Raw genomic sequence first — 22,329 nt, forward strand, 5'->3', positions numbered from 1 at the left:
GCGATCCGAGGAACGATCTTCTTCAGCTACTACATCTGTTTTATTGTTCCGTCGTTTCACAAACTCGCTCTCACTCGGACTCACGGGCAAACGCACACGGCAATCGGCTTGCTTGTGCCCTATTTTTCCACACCGAAAACAACGCAACTTTCGCCGCACATGCCAACTGGCCATGGCGACATCTTCACTTTCAGCTTCGGGGGTCAAAAAGTTCTTCCTCTTCATGTCCACATCAAGCAGCCTCTTCTTCACAAACGCCAGTGTCACACCACCTGGAAGCGTTTCTATGGCGGTAACCACCGAATCAAACGGCGATGGCATTGTCAACAACAAATGACAAATCGCGTCGGAATCTTCCACTGCCGCACCACTCTCCTTCAACTCGCGAATCAAACGATCGAACTTCAGCAAATGTTCCGGCAAACCACCAGCAGCCCCCTCTTCATATTTCAACCGGAGGAGCTGCTTCCGAATAAATAATTGCCCGGCAACACCGCAACGCTCAAACACTGCCTTCAGCGTGTCCCATATTTGCTTCGGATTCGCGCAGTCTTTCACAAGCTCCAGCTGACTATCCGCGATGGCCGAAATAATCATCGCCTTACACTTTTTCTCAGCGGCTCTTCGTTCCACCATTTGCCTTTTCTTCTCGGCCTTCACTTCCGCGGAATCGGTGGCCATCTCACGCAACTCGTCGATCTCGGCGATCTCCCGGTGGACGCAATCGAGCAGATCGTACGTGTCGAGGACGGTCTCCATCCGGAACTTCCAGTTGTGGAAGCCGGCACCGTCGAACGCGGCAACTTTCACTTTCTCGTCCATCCCTGGGCCGATAACCTGTTGGACTTTCATCACAGTGGAAACACAAACAGCGGGACGAAAAAGGAATTCACGGACCGGAGTAAAAGCAAACACTTGTGTTCTTCTTGACGACACACGAACGAATATTTATTCACATCATAATATAAACAATAACAACTCGACAACACACAACATAATCATGGTGTGTCCATAAAACATATAAGTTGTCTCGAGTGCGAGAGGTGTCGATTGAACATACACTGAAACAAATATATTCAACAATTTATTCACCCCAACTTTATAATCTTAGCATGGGACATTTGAAATTTTCACCTATATTTAGCGGATCTTTGGCCTCTCCTCAATAATTTACGTAATATGTGATGGAAATTAGATAGTGTCTGACCCCTCGCAGATCGGTGCGATTATGAGAGAAGTGTGCGACCCCCCGATGGAGAAAGTTGGCGCGAATGTCATTGTTGTTGTAATCGAGAGCGAGTAAAGATAGAGCCGTGTATCGTGTTACGTTGTAAATTAATAAACGTATTATTGCTTATTAGAAAGAAATTCTGTGTATTCTTCCTAAAACGTTGAATTCCCGTTGTAGTTCGTGATTGCTTATTTTCGGGAAATCCACTGTGCTATTGGAATTCCAACAGGTAATGGTCCCAGAATAAGGAAGAAGAACCAGTGCAAGTTCGGTGTTTTTTCAGTGCGATTCGAAGATTGGTTGTTAAAGCTGACATTGTTGCTACTGTGTTTTTGTTATTGCGCTTGTTGCGGCTGTGAGGAGCCAAATCGTAGGTTTTTAATTGATATTGTGCGCTCGGATGGACTAGAATTTTCAAATTGAACTACCGTGAGAGACTGTAAGCTTAGTGATATTGAATTGTCAAAATGGCGGATGCGAAAGTAGTTGTGGAGCGACTAAATGACACAAACTGGGCAAGCTGGAAGTTTCGCGTAGAACTGTTGTTGGTGAAAGATGGATTGTGGGAGGTAGTAAGTAATCCCAAACCGGTAGATGTTAATGCAACATGGATCAGTAAAGATGCTTCTGCTCGTGCGGTTATTGGACTAGCTCTCGATGATGGTCAGTTGTCCCATGTGCTGGGAGCATCTACAGCGAATGAAATGTGGACGCAGCTGCAAGGATACCATGAGCGTGGATCCTTAAGTAACAAAATACATGTTCTAAGAAAACTATGTTCATTGCGGTTGATGGAAGGAGGTGACATGTCGAAGCATTTAACAGAGATGACAGGATTGGTGCACAAGCTGCTCGGCATGGGAGAGAAACTGGCGGAATACTGGATCGTGGCAATGTTGTTGTCGAGTTTGCCAGAGTCCTACAATCCACTGATTACAACGTTGGAAGGCCGAGCGGAAAATGAGTTAAAGCTTGATTACGTGAAAGGCAAACTTCTGGATGAATGGCGACGACGGTGCGAGAAAAATGAGATTAGTGAAGATTGGGACGACAAAGCGCTCAAAGCGGGAATGCAGCGACGAGAAAGGCAACAAGGAGGAAATAATTTCAGACGTGAGTGTTATTATTGCCATGAAGATGGTCATATCCGGCGGGATTGTCCAAGATTGAACGCAGGTAGACCAATTGCTGGAGAAAAGTCAAGAACGGAAAATGAAGATGCATCTGATTATGAGCGTGGTTCGAGATGGAATAATGGGCGCAACGTGTGTTTCACCACAACGACGACAAATTTCAACGGAACTCAAGGGTGGTTGATTGACAGCGGAAGTGCTTCACACATGACACGAGAGATGGGACGATTGAAAAGCATTATTCCGTGCGACAACAGAATTTTATTGGCTGATGGAAAACGTGTGCCAGTAAGAGCTACCGGAACCTGCGAGTTTCAAGGATGCGGAGCAAACGGTGAAACGATTGGAGTAAAGATGAGAAATGTAGCATATGTACCTGAGTTAGCTGCAAATATCATTTCCGTAATTCGACTGGTGGAAGAAGGGTTTACTGTTACGTTTGGAGCAAAAGACTGCAAAATTTGCCATGATAACAGGGTGATCTTAGTTGGCGAAAAACGAGGTGCTCTGTTTTATCTGCGTGAGCCACATAATTGAAAGGAAGTTGAAAACTGTGGAGTCATAATTATTTTGGATTCAGGAGGAGTATCAGGAAGCGAGGCGTTGACACTAAGGAGGAGTGATGGAAATTAGATAGTGTCTGACCCCTCGCAGATCGGTGCGATTATGAGAGAAGTGTGCGACCCCCCGATGGAGAAAGTTGGCGCGAATGTCATTGTTGTTGTAATCGAGAGCGAGTAAAGATAGAGCCGTGTATCGTGTTACGTTGTAAATTAATAAACGTATTATTGCTTATTAGAAAGAAATTCTGTGTATTCTTCCTAAAACGTTGAATTCCCGTTGTAGTTCGTGATTGCTTATTTTCGGGAAATCCACTGTGCTATTGGAATTCCAACAATATGTATATAATCCTTTAGAGGAAGGGGTCATAAAAGTCGAAAGTTAAGTTTAAAGCATGCTTTTAATATGCCATGTGACGGTGATGTTCACAACGTATAAATTCTACTCAAAGTGCATGTGTCGGTTTTACCCCAACAGAGTGTCGGTCTTACCCGCACTCTCAATAATTGTCTCACCTAAAAATTATGCAATATCAATTTGATTTAAATCACTCTATAACATTAATATATCATCCAGCGATCGCAAGGAATGATAGATTTATAATCAATATGTGATTCTACAACAATTTTAGGTTCGTTTAACAAGCCAAAGTACACAAATTTTATCAATAAGCTTAGGGTGTCGGTTTTACCCTGAATTCCCCTACATCTGCTTTCACTCTCTTCTACACTGAAAAAAATCCACACGCTTGATCCGTGTGTTTAAAATTATGGATCGATTCATGAACGTCTATGTCGATTTGTTGTGATTTTCTTACAAACTTCGTGTGTATTACACATTCAATTCTTTAGTTTTGCTTCATGGATTGATTCATCAACCGACAACATGAATTCCATAGTTTTCCACATAAGTTCCTGAAGCTTTCCATTTCAAATTCTTATGCGTCAACCTATGGGTGCATAGATCATCACCCAACACGGATTCAGTGTGTTTAACTTATGGTTATCTTGTGTCATGATCATCATGTTCAAGTTGGTCGATTTGAAATCGATGAGCTTGCTGTCGATTTCCGTGTTCCAAATTTCCAAATTATTAGTGATCAGCCCATAGCGAACTAAATTGCGGTCGGAACTCGTGTCGAACGACAGTCATCATCATGTTCCAAAGAGAAGAAGCAAATTTTGAAGCTGAAAGTGTTAGATGAAAATTTGCGGATTCGTTTTTCTTTCTATTAATGAAGATGTCCGAGTGAATATGAGGAGTTTATTCTAATTTTCTATAAATAAAATGCATTACTTCCAGCGTTGGATATAATGTATGGTGTTAGAGAAAAATCGGATTCCGCTAACAGATTTTCCTAGCTTTCAGCTTCGAATAAAATGAAATATGCTAATCCCGGGCTTCCCAAATTATGGATTTGCGGTGCCCGCTTGTTGCTGACTCACTTGTTGGAAAAAAAAAATTCAATTGAGCTTGCGACAAGCAGAGGAGCCTCGAATCCATATTTTGGGGAGCAAAATTTCTTCTATCAAATTTCTTCTTTCAGTCTCATGACATTCATGTTCTATCACACATGACTATCTAAAGCCACTACATTCCGAATTCAATAAGCAAATCAGTTGGTTTTCATGATTTAATATTGAGACATTCATGTTTGTTTCTCATGACAACCTAATGTTGATACACATGTTATTATACCGTGAAGTCAATGACGAAATCCATATGGCTACCACACGCAAGTCATATGGTTTTCCTCATTGCGCAAATCTATAAGTAAAACACACGACCTTGGCGTGTAGCTCAGTGTACTCTTTTACTGTCACACCGAGCAGGTAGGAGAGAGCTCTGCTGTTCAGTCCAATCGATTTCCCATGACCTTCCGCTTATGAAGCGAAAACGTAACCTCAAGGCTACGGACCCCCTTATAAAATTTAAGTATATTAACCAAGCTGTGTTTCAACTGAAACACCAAAACTTTCAAATGACGAAAACAGTTGATGTTTCATACGCCAATGAATGATGATTGCAATTCCCCCACATGCCCCATCAAGTCAATCATAACGATAAACAAAAAAGTTTGGATCTCTTTTGAGTTTAGATCCACGTTTCAAATACATTTCAGTAATAACTGCTATATGCACGTTATTAGCTGTAAAAAAATTAAACAGCTCGTCCTCTTTACCATTCAGAGAACGAGCATTCCAATTTAAAATATTTAAATTATTATTGCATCAATCATTGGATTCAATTGTTCAGTTAGAAAATTAAAATCAGAGGCAGACATATCACTTGAAGTGGGTACATTATCTGATGATTTCCCATTAGAATTTTCGGTAGACGAAGAAGCAGACCGTAACCTGTGGCGGTAGAGTTTTTTCCATTTGATTTGAAACAAGTATAATGGGTACTCATAGTACGAATAGGGGAGGAGTTCAAATTACCTGCTACGATATCGGCAAAGGATTTACCGTGGGTAGATACATTCGAGTTTGAAAGATTCGAACGGCTACCCGACGGATTAAAATGAGTTTGTGAATGAGCATGATTATGATCTTCCTGATTGGTATGAATCCTAGTCAAACGAACGTTAACTTAAAAATGAGTATTGTTCGATAGTTTACCAGGCAAATTCCGGGGACGACCGTTATCGTAACGGACATTATCTTTCATCTGCCTGGTACGAGCCTCAACGACTCTCTTGCGTGAAGGGCAATTCCAAAAAAAATGACTTATGATTAGCCCCGCAATTAGAGCATATAAACTTGGTGGTATCTTCCTTCACTGGACATACGTCCTTGTCGTGAGAAGAACCTCCGCAAATCATGCATTTAGCATTCATGCGACAGTTTTTTATACCATGACCCCACTTTTGGCACCGACGGCACTGAGTGGGGCTCTGGTAATTTCCTCCAGGTTTCTGGAAATGTTCCCATGTCACACGGGCATCGAACAAAAGTTTTGCTTTTTCTAAAGCTTTAATATTATTTAGTTCTTTTTTGTTATAGTGAACTAAATAATATTCTTGAGAAAGCCCTTTCCGAACAATGCCAGATTGGGTTCTCTTTTTCATAATGATTACTTGGACTGGGAAAAATACAAGTAAATCATTTATTCCATTTTTGATCTCTTCAGGTGACTTATAGTCACTTGGGAGACCGTTCAAGACAACTTTGAACAAACGTTCAGTTTTGTCGCCATAAGTAAAAAAATTGTGCTTCTTCTCTTCAAGATGTTTGAGAAGAAGTTCGCGATCTTTAATAGTTTCCGGCAAAACGCGACAGTCTCCTTTCTTTGCGATTTGGAAGGAAACCTTGATTCCCCTAATGGAGTTCAAGATCTCCTGCCTAAATCCCCCAAATTCGGAACAACTGACCACGATAGGCGGCACTCTTTGCTTCCTCACTTGAATCAAAGAGCCTGGGCTAGAGGCTGCTTAGATTTGGTGTTCGGAACATTTGTCTAGAGCATCGAATTGATTGCTCATTTCGATACAATTATTCATTTCACCCTTGGAAGAAAATTCGCCTTCCGGAGAAACGCCCTTTCTTCCATTCTTGCCACGTTTAGTGACAGTTTTAAATCCCACTTTTTTGGAAGGAAGTTGTGAATTCAGAGATTCACCCTTCCTTTTGTTTGTTGTTGCAACCATGTTTGGTGAATAAGAAGACGTGACCTTCGAGAGGTTTTTTCCCAAGACGGTGTCCAAGAAGGATTACCACCGCTAGCTTTCGCCAACGGGTCCAACGAAAAATCGAAGGCACGGGTCCAAACAAGGATCGTAAAGGGATCAATTGTAGAAAAAGTAGTGCTGAAAAGTATTGTTTTAGTAGCTCTGAAAAGTACCGTTTTTAATTTTAGCACTGAAAAGTACTGTTTTTGTAGCACTGAAAAGTACTGTTTTATTACTTTAGGTAGAAAAACTTCCAAGAGCAGAGAGGATTCGTGTACGCACAGCACGAAGGTACGATGCGCACAGCTATCTTCATTCTTTGTTTCATCTTTTCACGAGCTGGATGACAGCTGTGCGCTAATTTAAGCACCGTTTCCCGCAGTTTCAGTGGGATAACAATTCGAGATCATCTAAGCAATACACCGTTCGCAAAGCAAGCAGTATACCTCTTCCAAACGCATTGCCATTGATCATAGTGTAGTGTCTTCTTTACTTTTTGTATCTCCGTGTCCTTTTCAGAGCACTGAATGATCTGTTCGTCGTCACTGCTATCAGCTTGCTGACTTCGGCGATAGCGCAAAGTGCTGCTTCAGCTCCTTTGTCGAAAGTTTTACTCTTCAAATCTTCTGGTAGCCGGGATAGCGGGTCGGCAATATTCGTCTTTCCACTCGATATCGAAAACATTGCATCCTTAGACCCACCTTTCTTGCTGCTTATTAGGTGATGACATTCCATTAGAGATGTTAGCTAACGGCTTATGATCCGTCACTACCGTGAATTCCAAACCCGTACATCTGGAATCGCTCGGCTGCCCAACCGATCGCCAATGCCTCTTGGTCGAGCGTTGAACTTCCGTTCCATTTTGCTGAGACTCTTGGTTGCATAGCTGATTACGCGGGTTTCGCTGTGAATAACCTGCACCAACATCACTCCACCGAACATCTCAATATATGTGTCAATACTCATTATCACGCCTGTTTCACTTAATCTCACTTGAAGAATTTTAATCGATGAGTATTGTTTTTTGCGAGGAAAGTAGAAAACCTTTAACTAATTCCTGAATTTGAAGGAAAGGAAAGCTTCAAATCGCACGCGTAGGGAAATTAGGGGCATAATAGACACATTAAGCGAATGCTCTTTTTAAGACCTTTAAATGGCAAGACTAATTCAGTTACCGTTGGCTAGATTTCATGTTTGATATTAGTATGACGTGTTGCATTACTTCAGGAAATCAAAAATCATATCAATTGTCAGCAAAATAAGGTTAAAAATGAGATCAAAAACAAGACTGGAAAAAAAGGTATCTGGGCAAAATGAACACCTCAATTATTCTGATATGTGAAAGGGCTTCCCTTCAATCACACTAACAAGAAAAAACTTCTCTGGGTTTGTTACTTTGCTCAAAAACTCGATTCTTCCACCGGCTTGCTTATATCCCAATTAGAAACTGAGAAAAACTTAAAATCAATATTCAAAGGACCATAAAAGCAAAACATAAACTTTTTTACCGTCAAACAATACATATGCATAAATTGCATACAATTTTTCAATTTTTGATGAAATATTGCGCATTTCTTTCACCACTGGACTAGTGCAGAAGTTTTTACAAGTGCGGAAACGCTAATAAAAGTGCGCAATTGCATCAAATCGAGTAGGTGTCTATGGGGGACTTATTCTTTGTAAATCAAAGAATAAGTGCTCTGAAGACACCGACAGGATTGAATGCAATCCCGCACTTTTATTCTCACTTTCGCACTTATGAGGCCGCACTTCGCAGTCCAGTAGTGAAAGAAATACACAATATTTATTTTCACAGATAATATAAGTGGCCACTTGTGAATTATGCCCGTAATCCCCCTACATATAGACAATCTTGTACGGAAAGTCATCGTTTGTGTCCTGAAGCAAAATTTAGCTTTTCTTAGATAAAATCAACGAAAACCTTACCAACATTAGAGTCTTAAGCAGAATGATATAAGCTTGTCAATCAATGAATATCAATTAGAATAAATATAGGGGAATAGGAAATATGAAAGAACTAAAGCTTTACGGTGATCAATATTGATAGAATGGGCATGCGCTTGCGTTCGCTTTTTCTCTTTGAATTCGTTTATAGGAATAGACATAGACAATAACTTGAATGACGATTATAGTTGCAGTATTGTCATTTAACATTATAACACTGACGGATGCTATGTTTTGTTCGCATGTTTGTCGTACGAAAAACTAAGTCACTATGTTTTATGACTCTTTAATTCGCCCTCTGCCTGCTAATGGATCCATACACGCGTTAACGTTTGAGCGGTGTCGTGTTATTTATAATATATAATATACTGCTCCGCGTTATAAAATTAACGTTAACCAACGTGTGAAGTTTGGTTTTTGACCAACTTCGCCGCGTCGCAACTCGATTCTCGATTCGCAGCACCAATCTGGAGTTCGCCGGTTGGACTTCCGAAGCGAAGCCGGCTCGGCTTTTATCTCGACTGTTTTAGAAAACTGTCCAACATCACGTCGACGGAAGAAGTTTCACCACAACGGAGGATTTGTCAGTTCGAGCGCGCCAAAATCCTTCCGATTGAAAATGTGTTGGCGGTGCTTAAGGTGCAACTGTTTGCTATCCATAAATGATGATCGATTTTGTAGTTTTGGGGATGTGATATCGGTTCTACCGGACATAGATGAACTGAAAGTGTATTAACATGCCTGTTGTTAGCAAGCATATGATCCGGATAGATCACCGAATGATCAATATGATATACACCAGAAATATTTTCTTTTCAACGATAGTTTGAACATAGATTGTTCATGGATGCCACGATGAGTCTATCGTGTGTTACCTTAAGTTCGTTGATAAAGAAGAGGAAAATGAGCGAAGTTCTTTTTCTGAATTTTATCGGGATGCACAATAGTGCGCATAATGCACATGGCAAAGGGCATAGATGCGCACTATAGCGAAGTGACTCGGGACGCGGCGAAGTTGGCCAAAAATCGAACTTCGCACGTTGAGTCACCCATTTTTAGTCGCTAAGCAGTAGGGTAAAAATCTAGTCTTCGCCCCCTCCAAGAAATTTACACTAATCTTCGCCTTTTCATACAAAAAAGTCTGAATTTGTGTGAGCGAAAACTAAAGCATGGCAAAGACTAATACATCTACCCTATATTGCGATTTTTTTTTACCACTTAGACTTTAGTGATCTGAATTTCGTCTTTCTCAGATTCCGCCTTCAATTTCGCTGCCCCTTTTCGATCACCGCCGCCCATGCAATTATCCTGATGTTCATGACAGTTTTCTCCGGCCGGATCAATGTTTACCATTTTTTCTTTGTTCTCGACTCACTAGCTGATCTTATGTACACAACAAAATAAGCTGGTCCTCCGATGTTTACAGTCATCCTCATTGTTCTCATGTTCCAGCTGATCGTGTTCTCATGTCAAAACCAGCTGGTAATGACTGAAATCAAGGATGAAAGGTGGATGGTGTTTGAAAATGTACCATCAGTACATTATTGTCAGCTTCTCAATTTCGCCATGAAAGTCTAATCATTCGTGAAAATTACAATATAAATAATTTATAATATAAAAATAATTAGCTAAGTATAAGCTGTATTGTTATATTCACCAAAATGGTTTTGATGAGCGAATTTGACGGATAGCGCCGACAATTTTTGTTGCATATTAACTTCGCAGCACCAATCTGGAGTTCGCCGGTTGGACTTCCGAAGCGATGTTTCAAATTAACCAACTGTCATTGCTCTGCTGGCTCGGCTTTTATCTCGACTGTTTTTGAAAACAGTCCGACATCACGTCGACAGAAGCAATTTCACCACAACGGAGAATTTGACAGTTCGAGTGCGCCAAAATCCTTCCGATTGAAAATGTGTTGGCGGTGCTTAAGGTGCTACAGTTTGCTTTTCATAAATGATGATCAATTTTGTAGTTTTGGGGATATTAATCCCGTTCAATTGGACAGAGATGAACTGAAAGCCTGTTGTTTGTATGCATATGATCCGATAGATCACTGAATGACCGATATAATATAAAATAGAAATATTTTCTCTCCAACGATAGTATGAACATTGATTGTTCATGGATGCCACAAAGAGTTTATCGTGTATTACCTTAAGTTCGTTGATAAAGAAGAGGAAATTGAGTAAAGCTCTCTGTCTGATTTTTATCAAGATGCACAATAGGATTCATCGAATGTAGTGCGGTTGTTGCACCTAGAGTGCCTGTAAACAAGAGTGACGTCTTGTTCCAGCTTTGACAGGTCTCCTGCTCGATTGGAACGCGGATTTGTATGAAAATAACAGTTCGCCGCTGTTCCAATTTTGACATTGACGCCACTCTTATTTAAATCCACTCCGGTTGCACCATGGCCAGATTAATTTCTTGAACGCGTGCATGGAGAAAAAAAAACAATTATTGTGATTGAACACTAAGAAAAAAGTCACAGAATAACTAAAATTTATGCATTAACGATTATTATCTATTCTTCTCTCGGAATTTCGTCTTAGTTTCTTTCGGTAATCCTTCTGAAACTATTATCAGTGCACCAGATTCCGCTCATTTAGGGGAAGTTGTGTTCAAAAGTTTATTATAAAATAACTAACAAGTACAGGTAATTAGCGGCAAAATAAAAATAATTTGAAAACCTTTCATAAAAAATACTTTATTTGCATTTGTTACGGCATTTAAGTGTTTCTATTTCCGCTCACGGTAAACAGATTTCGTGACGAACTTACTTAAAATGCATTATTTCCAATTTCGTTATTTATCCTGTAATTTGTTATGGGCAAACCAAAGCTTATACTGTAATATATTAGAGAAGGCTGTATACTAAAATAGACATTTCTTTAAAATTTTGTTTATTTCTTTCATGATAGGTTATTGGAACACACAAAAATACCTAGTGATCCAATAACCGCTCACGAGGTCTTGTGTTTTCAATATAAAGAATTATAATTTTCCAACATACATTGTTAGAATAATTCAAAGTTATCTGTCAAATCGTACACTTCAGGTTAATTATCAGAACTCCAGATCTGAAAGACTTCCTGTAAGAGCTGGTATTCCTCAAGGCAGCATTTTGGGACCAATATTATACAATATTTTCACATCTGACTTACCTGAGTTACCTCAGGGATGTAAAAAACCTTTGTTTGCGGATGACACAGGCCTTTCCGCCAAAGGACGAAGTCTGCGTGTCATCTTTTTTTTTTTTTTTTTTACTTAATCATTTATTTATTAGGCTCAAGCGCCATTAGGCATTACGGAGCCGAGTTCTTTTGATTTTATTTACAAATTCATGGTGTTTTCTTAATTTTCTATGTTAGTTTTGGGGAACCGAAAAACTCGCGGTTTGGTCGAGGTTAAGGGTAACAATAATTTCAAGGAAGGGAAAGGACAATGGGATCGTTCCGTTGACATTCAGCAGCTTTAAGTTGTGACGTGTTTGCTTAGCTGCTGGTCGAACGTTGAGTGGACAATGACAACCTGTAACGATACAAAAAGACGGGTTCCGAGGGGACACAAGGTGGACAAGTGGACCGACAAGAAAGGGGAGTTAAACAATGATGTTAGCTTGTTTCAAAAAATTGTACATAAGCTTCATGTACACAAAATCAAGTTTACCCAACACATCCCTAATGTCTTCCTTTTCTGGTTTCCCTTGGGCCCTGAGGGATGCACAAAAATCAGATCTGGCAAAACCGTATTCGGGGCATTCCCAAACTACGTGGTTGATATCCTGGTAACCTGCACCGCAGCTGCAGTGATTGCTATCTGTGAGCCCTATTCGATAGAAGTGAGAGCCTAGAGAGTAGTGATTGGACATAAGACGACACATTACCTTAATAAAGTCTCGGCTTAAGTCCAACCCCTTGAACCACGGCTTCTTCGATACCCGCGGGAGAATGGAATGTAACCACCTGCCCAATTCTCCGGCATCCCAATTTTGTTGCCAGCTGACCAATGCATGTTGACGAGCAATTGAGAAAAATTCATTGAAGGCAATTTGTCGGTCAAAAATATCACCTTCCATAGCGCCCACCTTGGCGAGCGAGTCCGCTTTCTCATTGCCCGGGATCGAGCAATGTGAAGGGACCCAAACCAAGGTGATAGTATATGAATCATTCGATAGAGCACTCAATTTAGATCGTATTTCACTGAGAAAATACGGGGAGTGCTTCACCGGCCTCATTGAACGTATAGCCTCTATGGAGCTAAGGCTATCCGTAAAAATGAAATATTGATCAGAGGGAAGAGAGGCAATTCGCTCTAATGCGTAATGTATAGCCGTTAATTCTGCGACATACACGGAGCAAGGGTTCTGAAGTTTATATGCGGCGCTATGAAACTCGTTATATACACCAAATCCAGTGGAATCATTTGTTTTTGACCCGTCTGTGTAAAACCTTTTATCGCAGCTGGCGTGACCGAACTTGCTTGCAAAAATTTTTGGTATTTGCTCCGAACGAAGCAGATCTGGTATTCCACGGATATCTTGCTTCATGGTCAGATCAAAAACTACAGCGGAACTTGAGAAGTCAGGGAAGCAACCGTGATTGGGAAGATTCAAAGAAGGGTTAACCTCCAGAGTCATGTACGCGTAGTACAATGTCATGAATCTTGTTTGAGGATTTCGTTCGATTAGCTTCTCAAAATTTTCAATTACCAACGGGTTTAACACTTCACAGCGGATGAGGAACCTTAACGACAATTCCACGAACCGATCTGATAAAGGCAGTATTCCTGCTAATAACTCTAAGCTCATGGTATGAGTCGAGTTCATACAGCCTAAAGCGATCCGAAGACAGCGATACTGAATACGCTGAAGCTTCAGAATGTGTGTTTTCGCGGCGGATTGGAAGCAAAAACTACCGTATTCAAGAACCGACAGAATCGTGGTGCGATATAGCTTTATCAGATCATCCGGGTGGGCTCCCCACCATGTTCCTGTGAGTGTACGCATGAAGTTGACTCGTTGTTGGCACTTCTGATACAGATATCTTATTTGTTTTCCCCAGGTGCATTTAGAATCAAACCAGACCCCTAAATACATATGTGATAAACCTTGAGAGAGTTCCTTACCCATGAATTGAAGCTCTAGATCCGCAGGATTACGCTTCCTAGAAAAGACAACTAACTCAGTTTTCTCCGGAGAGAATTCGATACCCAGCTTTACAGCCCATGCGGACAATTTGTCCAGAGTATCTTGCAACGGTCCTTGCAAATCGTCCGCCTCTGGTCCTGTGACAGAAACAACGGCGTCATCCGCAAGCTGTCTTAACGAGCAATTTCTCATGAGACAATCATCAATATCTCTTACGTAAAAATTGTAAAGAAGAGGACTTAAACACGAGCCCTGGGGGAGACCCATGTAACTTATTCGCAAAGTTGTCGAGTTTCCATGTGAGAAAAACATATGCTTCTCAGACAACAAATTGTACAAGTAGTTGTTCAAAATCGGGGAAAGTCCACACTCGTGGAGTTTGTCTGAAAGGACATCTACGCAAACTGCATCAAAAGCCCCCTTAATATCCAAAAAGACTGAGCCCATTTGTTCTTTTTGAGCATAGGCCAGTTGAATTTCAGTAGAAAGCAACGCAAGACAATCGCTCGTTCCTTTGCCTCTGCGGAATCCAAATTGAGTATCTGAGAGAAGGCCATTCGATTCAACCCATTTGTCCAGCCGAAAGAGAATCATCTTCTCTAACAACTTTCGAAGACACGACAACATCGCAATAGGACGGTACGAGTTGTAGTCCGAAGCAGGCTTTCCTGGTTTTTGGATGGCAATAACTCTCACTTGTCTCCAATCATCCGGAACAATGTTGCTCTCCAAGAATGCATTGAATAAGTTCAACAAGCGCCTCTTTGCGACGTCTGGGAGGTTTTTGAGCAAGTTGAACTTAATCCTGTCCATACCTGGGGCAGAATTGTTACATGAAAGGAGAGCAAGTGAGAATTCTGCCATCGAAAAAGGTGAATCCATTTCATTTCTTTCGTCTGGATAATCTCGTGTGATCGTTTGCACTTGGACAGAATCCGGGCAAACTTTCTTCGCGAAGTCGAATATCCATCGAGAAGAGCTTTCGCGATCCTCATTTACCGATACCGCATTGCGCATTCTTCTTCCGACCGTCCAAAGAGTTCGCATCGACGTTTCCCGTGATAGACCATTAACGAAATTCCTCCAGTAACCGCGTTTCTTCGCTTTCACGAGGCTCTTGAACTTGCGGTCAAAAGAACAATACCGATCGTAGTTATCGCGCGTGCCACGTTTCCGATATTCTTTAAACGCATCTGATCTTTCACGATAGACTCCGGTGCATTCGCCATCCCACCACGGGGTGGGTGGCCGACGTCGTACTGAAGATCCTGGAACCGGTTTACGCTGAGCTTGAAGAGCACTGTTCATAATCAACGCGGATAAGAATTGATATTCTTCCAGCGGAGGAAGTATATCGACCGATTGCTCATCTACGGAGATCGCTTCAGCATATTTTCCCCAGTCGATATGCTTCGTGAGGTCATACGCTACGTCGATCTGGTGTGTTCGACACGGATTATTGGTAACTGAAATTTTGATAGGCAGGTGATCACTACCATGGGGATCCTGAATTACTTTCCACATGCAATCCAATGATAATGAATTCGAACAGATTGAGAGGTCTAACATACTTGGGGGATCTGGAGGTTTTATACGAGTTGCTTCCCCAGTGTTTAAAATTGTCAGATTGAAGTAGTCACAAAGATCATATATTAATGTTGCGCGGTTGTCGTCCCTCGGTGACCCCCAGGCTGTACCGTGAGAATTAAAATCTCCTAGGATCAACCATGGCGCAGGCATAGCTTCGCATATTGCCGCAAGGTCTCTGCGAGATACTCTAGCATTTGGCGGTATGTATACACTGGCTATGCTGAGGCTTTTACCTCGAGCTGTGATATGACATGCAACTACTTCAATGCCTGTCATCGAGGGGAAGTCGATTCTGTAAAAGGAGTGGAGCTTATTAATCCCCAAGAGCACCCCTCCGTATCCATCCCCTCGATCCAGACGAATAATATTGAAATCGTGGAAAGAGACAGTTTTATCAGAAGTGAGCCAGGTTTCACAAAGAGCAAATATGTCGCAGCGAATGCTGTGAACTAAAAATTTGAACGCCTCCATATTTTTCATAAGACTTCTACAATTCCACTGTAGCACTTCGATCATATCTCCGACCTCATTGACCATATTAGCCATCGAAAGATATAAACGAGTCAAGAATCGGCCACTTTGAAGCTATTTGCTTCAGAAAAGGTTTCATCAAGGAAAGTGCCATGTTGAGCAGGTTTCTCGTTTCGGGTGAGAATTGAAACATTTCGAAAATGAAATCCACTATCCCAGAAAGAGTCAGTTTTCCGGAAGCATTATTTTGCTCCTGCTGACGAATTGGTTGTTCTTCTGGGCAAAAAACTGGGACAACTGGGGTTTTAGAAGTTCCCGGAAGTGACGGAAACTCTCCAGCTGAAAACTTGAAGCCTGGAGGTGACCCCTTTTTGGTGATTCCGCCATTCCTTGATTTTGTCAAAGGCTTTGAAGAAGCGTTTTGATCAACAGGGACGTTCTGAGAAGCCTGTTGCTTCAAGCGCCGTTTTGTAACAGCACGCTTCCTTTTCGTCCCTGTCTCAATTATTGTATACTCTTCTCCATCCTCAGAGTCAGAGCATTGATCGTTATCCGGCAGGGATGCGAAGATATTGTTACTTTGAAAGGTATGGGCCGATGGAGCAACAGTCGGAGCGATCTTTTTCAGCATGTCTGCATAAGAACGCCTGGACCGCTGTTTCAGAGAGTTTATGGTATGTTTCTCCCGCTCTATGTACTTCGGGCATGCACTGAGTTCGTGAGGAGCTTGGCCGCAAGAGGTACATTTTGGCTCCATATTGCAGGAACCTTCGGCATGTTGTTCGCCACACTTACTACAACGTGGTTTGTTGCTGCAGTAAGGTGCAGTGTGGCCCAACTGCCGGCACTTTCCACAGTGCATAACCGTCGGTACATAGAGACGAACAGGTAACCGAAGACGCCCAATCACGAGGACGCTTGGTAAGGCCGAACCGGAGAAGGTTACACGGAACGAATTTGACGGCTGTTTTGAGCCATCAGGCAACACTTTGTTCATTTGATTGACATCAAGAACAGGAGCCAGCGGAACGGCACGATTTTTAAACCCACCAGCTCCCGACATGATGTCTGCGCGAGTCAAATTGTGCTCCGTGACCACTCCGTAACACTCGACCTCGCGACTGGGAATGTAGACTCTGTACTCCATCAAAAAGAGCTCAAAGGCAGCAATTCTGTTCGCCTGGTCGCGATCACTGACTGTGACACGCAACTTATCACGGCTGGGTGAATCTATCTCGAGGATACCTCGAAACGATTTTGCCAGATCCCTTTCAATTTGGAGTTTGTTCAACGGTTTTCCATTCGCTTTGGGCCGAAAGAAAACCAGAAAGGGACCCTTAGATCCGGGTGGGTAAGCTTTATGGCGGGGGGGTGCCGGGTTCGATGAGGAACCAGAGGGGGAGAACGCATTGGATTGGCTTGAACTGCCGAGCAGACCAGAATTAGTGACCGTTTGCTTTTGAGACGAATGCGGTGAGTCATGAACAGAGAGATTAACCGTAACATCTCCTGACAATGCAGTACCTGAGTGTACTGGAGGCCCAGCTGAAGGAGATAAGGGAGGAGAAGGAGTACCATCATCGATGGTCTCCATGGCCTCACAATGTTGGGTTTTTAGAATTTTATTCATCTGACCCAAAACTAACTCATCGTCAGAAGAGACTAAATATTCCGGCGTGCCCCCGCCAGTATCATTTGGTTCCATTGCGGAGCAATTTTTGCTTTACCACGAAGGAAGATCAACACAGCGCTAATGAGCGAATTAACTTCACCTAATTTAATCACACTATTGCCAAAGGAATTAAATAAAAACCAACTCACGTACTACAACTAGTTTGGCGAGAAATTCCTAATAGTGTAAAAGGTATTAACGAGAGAAAAAAATAATAATAACAAAAAAAAAAAGAAAAAAAATATTAACGAAAAAAAAATAATAATAATAATAATAGAGGAAAAAAATATTTACAGAAAATAATATTTCCTAATAAAAAAAATATATATATAAATATTTACAGAAAAAAAACAATATTAAGAAGAAAAAAAATAACAAAAAAAAAAAAATAATTTGCGCAATAAAACACTCCGAGACCACTGTGTCACTCGGTGTGTGAATATTACTTCAACAAAATGTTTTGAAAAAATAATCAAAAATATGTCAATTAATTGAGCGAAAGTACACTTCGAGACCGAAAGGTTGAATCTATAAATCTTTATTCGAGTCAATTTTTGCACATCATAATTAAATAACAGTTCAAAGAGTAAAATCACCCCGTTTTGTTTATGTATATATCAATTAGTATTTCAATCCATTTCAATTAAATTAGTTTTGTTGTCTACTCTTGGACACGGCAACATATGTTGCAAAATGTGGAGCTGCTTCTAAAAGAAAACGTGGAAAAAAAAAACCGTGTAAAAAACTTCAGTGCAGTTGGTTAATCACAAACTTATTGATAATAAATCTTCGAGATGAAAACCCGAATTTAGTACTATACCATTAACAAATTTATTATTTAAATAAGCAATATGAAAAATATAAAAAAAAAACTTGAGGAACAGGTTGGCTTGGGCAAACGACGCCTCACGTGCTTTGCATTGCATGATTATTTATCGCAACAGCGATCTTAAAATCTTCTTAAATGCTTGTAGATCATCGCAGCTACTTCAAATTGTTTAGGTGTCTTCTGCGTGATTATTCCTGATTACCAATCGATCCTGATGATCGCGCAAAGGACACATAAACGATTTTAAGTCACTGCGACGATTTTTTAAATCGTCGGCATCCAGGAATATCTTGCAATTAGATTACTTAAGTATTGCTTTTGCGCTTGTGCTCACCTTATAAAATAATGCCATCGATGACAAAACAAATTAACTAATAAATGAGTTATCTTAAATTACATTGATTTTGTACATCAAAAATACAATTTATTTCAGTGCAAGGAGTTTACGTTAGAGCTTACATCGGTATCATCAACCACGTGACTAATTGAATTTTGAGAGTGCTTCGTTTTGCGGATTTCTTTTGTTTTAGCATTTCAGTTTCGTTCACACTCCTGACACAATCGGTGCATTTTCTAATAACGGTTTGTTTCAATTTTATTTCTAGCACTATGACAGTGATGGCTTTAGAAAACCAGGATGTTCTTTGTGGTAAGCTAATATTAATTATGTCAATAAATAAGTTTAATAAGCTGTTTATTTTTGACTGATGATTTTTGTATCGTTATTATTATCATATAACACAAAATAATTATTTTCGCAAGATTTTAAATAGTCACATGGCATGACAACACGTGGCTCCAATTCGTTACTTATTATAACCAGTTCTGCTGTTGAAGTAAGATATCACATATTTATTTGTGAATAATAGGAGTTTATTGTTGGATGATTGTATCAATATACAGTATGGCCCATAAAAAATTGCGAAAATCCTTATATCATGTTTGATGAAAGTTTTTATATGAAAAATGAAAACTAAACAAAATTGTTATTTATTATATGTACTGTTTGGTCTGTTTAAACCCTACTTTTCACTTTGAATATGATTTTTATCTGTTACTTTATCCTTACTAGAGAAGAATTGGAAGCACACCTTCACATTTTATCATGCAGGCATCGAGCTCAATAACTTTGTTATGAAAGCTTTTAAATCGTCAACGATGGGGCGATATCCTCACAGGTTTTATCTTGAACATACGCCCATGTCAAATAGTAGAATGGATTTACACCTGGTGTGTTGGAGACTTGAACATATTTTGGAAAAATCGTCTCAATTTGGAAAGCTGTGGTTAATCCTTCATATAAGTGCGATAAGCGGCTCTGTTTGGCTAAAAACCTATGCGCCAGTACTGATCTAAGTTGTATCTGATCAAAGTAACAAATTGTTTTTTCAAAAAACTCCTATGGAAATCTGTATATGGTTTTCATTCAGCTAAAACAAAAAATAAAGGCACATCAAACCTATAGGATGCAAATGCCCTCTAAACGATGACCCTGACCAAATATTTTATTGTGACAATGAAAAACACATTCTCTAAGACTTATTCCATCCTATGATACCAAGAAAACTAATATTTTTAACGATTAAGTGTGATTTACGAAATTGGAAAGTTTATCAACAGAGTATACGACGATCAAACACTTTTTCTGACTTTCAAAGAACAAAACTATCCAACTTTTTAGCTTTAGTATATTATTCAGGTTAGTAAAAAATATTCCTATACATATAACAAAATATCCTTAGAATATACTACATCAATCAGATATTACATTCAATAACAAAAATAATGCTTGTGTATGCAAAATTCACATTCAAACAATTTTCGCATTTTTTTATGGGCCATACTGTATTAGTATACAACAATCTATTGCTACGATCGAATTTTGAATATTTCTAAAAGTGTATAAGTTTACTATTCTATAATCAATACCCGGATAAAAAATATCCAAGCAACATTTACCCGAGTATCATTTGTTCAAATACATCACTTACCCGAATGCGATATTTTTCGAATTTCTATTTCATTTTTGAACCTCGGTAGATATCTTGGATTACACCTTTAACATTGTAACAAAACATCAAAATAACAAATGTCTCGAAAGAGGCAAATAACAACGTATTATTTATATTTAAACATATATTGAGATGTTCGGTATTCCAATCCGTCCAATTCTTGGCATTACATCCTCACTGGACTGAGCCTGCTTCTCAGCTTAGTGTTCAATGAGCACTTCTACAGAGTTTTCTTTGCCAATTGACCATTTTCGCATTCGCATATCGTGTGGTACGAGTATATCTCTATGCCCAGGGAAGTCGAGGAAATTTCCATTACGAAAGGATCCCGGACCGATCGAGAATCGAACCCAGACATCTTCAGCATGGCTTTGCTTTGTAGCCGTGGATTCTAACCATTTGGCTAAGGAAAGTCCCAGCAATTCGTATGGTTATTAAATTAATTAACTCATTACGCGTAATAAAGATGGATAAATTATGGATGAAATTTTGAAAACATGTATGTGTATATAAAACGTCTTATTTAAAGTTTAGTTTTGTATGCAAGCAGAAAACTTAAAATAAAACCAATCTTATTTATTACTAATTTATTAATTTATTACTAATATTCACCTCTATTCTTGTTTACGTTCGAATGCTTTTTCGATCGAAAATCGTTTTGCCGGCAAAATCAAATGTGACGTGGGTTCGAACGAATAGGATTCGATCGAAAGATGGATCCGCCGTAAACAAGAATGAGGGTGATTAATTAGAGAGGTTTCAAATACACAGTCATTCGTCTCGAGGGAAAAAGTATGTGTTTTATGCGTTTCTTTTTCACAGACTTTCGCATTAGTTTTTTTTTTTTTTTCGTTTATACATTGGGCCAAGAGGCTCCATTGAACGACACTAGGTTCGAAACGACGTTGAAAATTGATAGGATATTGCCACGTTGCATCGATTCGGGTTGCCTATAAGACAGTAGTTTCCAAAGTAGGCAGTTTTCAGGCTTAGGGGGGCAGGGACGTATATGAGATACCGTGATGAATCAAAATCCGAACGGCATCAATATCCGCACACTCAATCAATATTCATGAATTTTATGTAGAAAATCCACAATAATCTGGTTATACTTTCACGTATGCTCAGATTTAATCTAATTTCATTATTTACCTATAATCTGCAATCCAGTAAGCTTTGCAAAATATATTAAAAATATAAAATTCACTACTTCAGTTTGGCACTATTCCTGCGTCGTACAAATTTTAGCTGTTTAGTTTTGAGCAGGCTTACCGGTTCATTCGCGAGTGTGGATAACTGTCAGTTTTTCTAGTTGTTTTGTTCAAAATGGTGAATGTGATGATAGATTGTAACGTTTAATGGGTGAAATATGTGATTTTATGTGTAACTTGAATGTTTCAAGAGCAAAAAGATGTTGTTGGCTTTGTGAGCCAGTGTTTCTATAGCCGGACATAGAATTATGATGTCATACATTTGCAGTGTAAACGAAAATTGAAAGTTAAAGCTGAAAATAAATATATTCAGTGATAAGCCAAGTGTTCTGCACAGAAAAACGGATCAAAAACATAATTATTTCAGTAGCTGTACAACAAAGTTTTCGAATCAAACCGCAAGCGAGCAAAGGAGGTAAAAAAACCCAAATTACATATAAAATTATGGTTTTATAGTATATTATATGGCAAATGCAAGTACTACGTTCTCAGAAAAGTCATTTACCATAGTGTACAAAGTTGATTGAATGAGTTCCGTTTAGTTTTGATCAATTTCATTAAAGCTGTCCGGATTTTTATGCATAAGTGTCCGGCATATCGATTCATGTGTCCAGGTTTAAGGACACGACACTACACGACTCTTAAGCGTCCGGATATTGATGCTGCACCGTAATCTAAATTGGAGGCGCAAAAACAAGAAGCTGTTGAAAATAGTAAACAAAACAAGGCTCCTGATCCAACCGCAGGCTACTAACTGATACCGCTAGCCAGCCAGTACTTCTCTTTTATTCCATGGCTGGGTATCAACATATTTACAATCTCACTCGCTAAACCT

At 39.9% G+C, this 22,329-nt stretch overlaps 1 protein-coding gene across 6 annotated transcripts in view; it reads left to right on the plus strand.

Annotated features, from left to right (window-relative positions):
* Positions 1-22,329, plus strand: part of LOC5569990 (inactivation-no-after-potential D protein) — a 298,943-nt gene that overhangs the window by 25,301 nt on the left and 251,313 nt on the right. For 4 of the 6 annotated variants that reach the window (XM_021844310.1, XM_021844309.1, XM_021844306.1 and 1 more), the window contains exon 3: positions 18,877-18,920. The exons of 1 other annotated variant lie outside the window; for it this stretch is intronic. In XM_021844310.1, coding sequence (XP_021700002.1) covers positions 18,877-18,920 — 44 coding nt within the window. Of the gene's footprint in view, positions 1-18,795; positions 18,921-22,329 lie in introns of those variants that run through there. One more of the 6 variants, XM_021844311.1, reaches the window with a different exon arrangement.

Source organism: Aedes aegypti, chromosome 2, assembly GCF_002204515.2.
Source record: "Aedes aegypti strain LVP_AGWG chromosome 2, AaegL5.0 Primary Assembly, whole genome shotgun sequence".
Taxonomy (NCBI): Eukaryota; Metazoa; Arthropoda; class Insecta; order Diptera; family Culicidae; genus Aedes; species Aedes aegypti.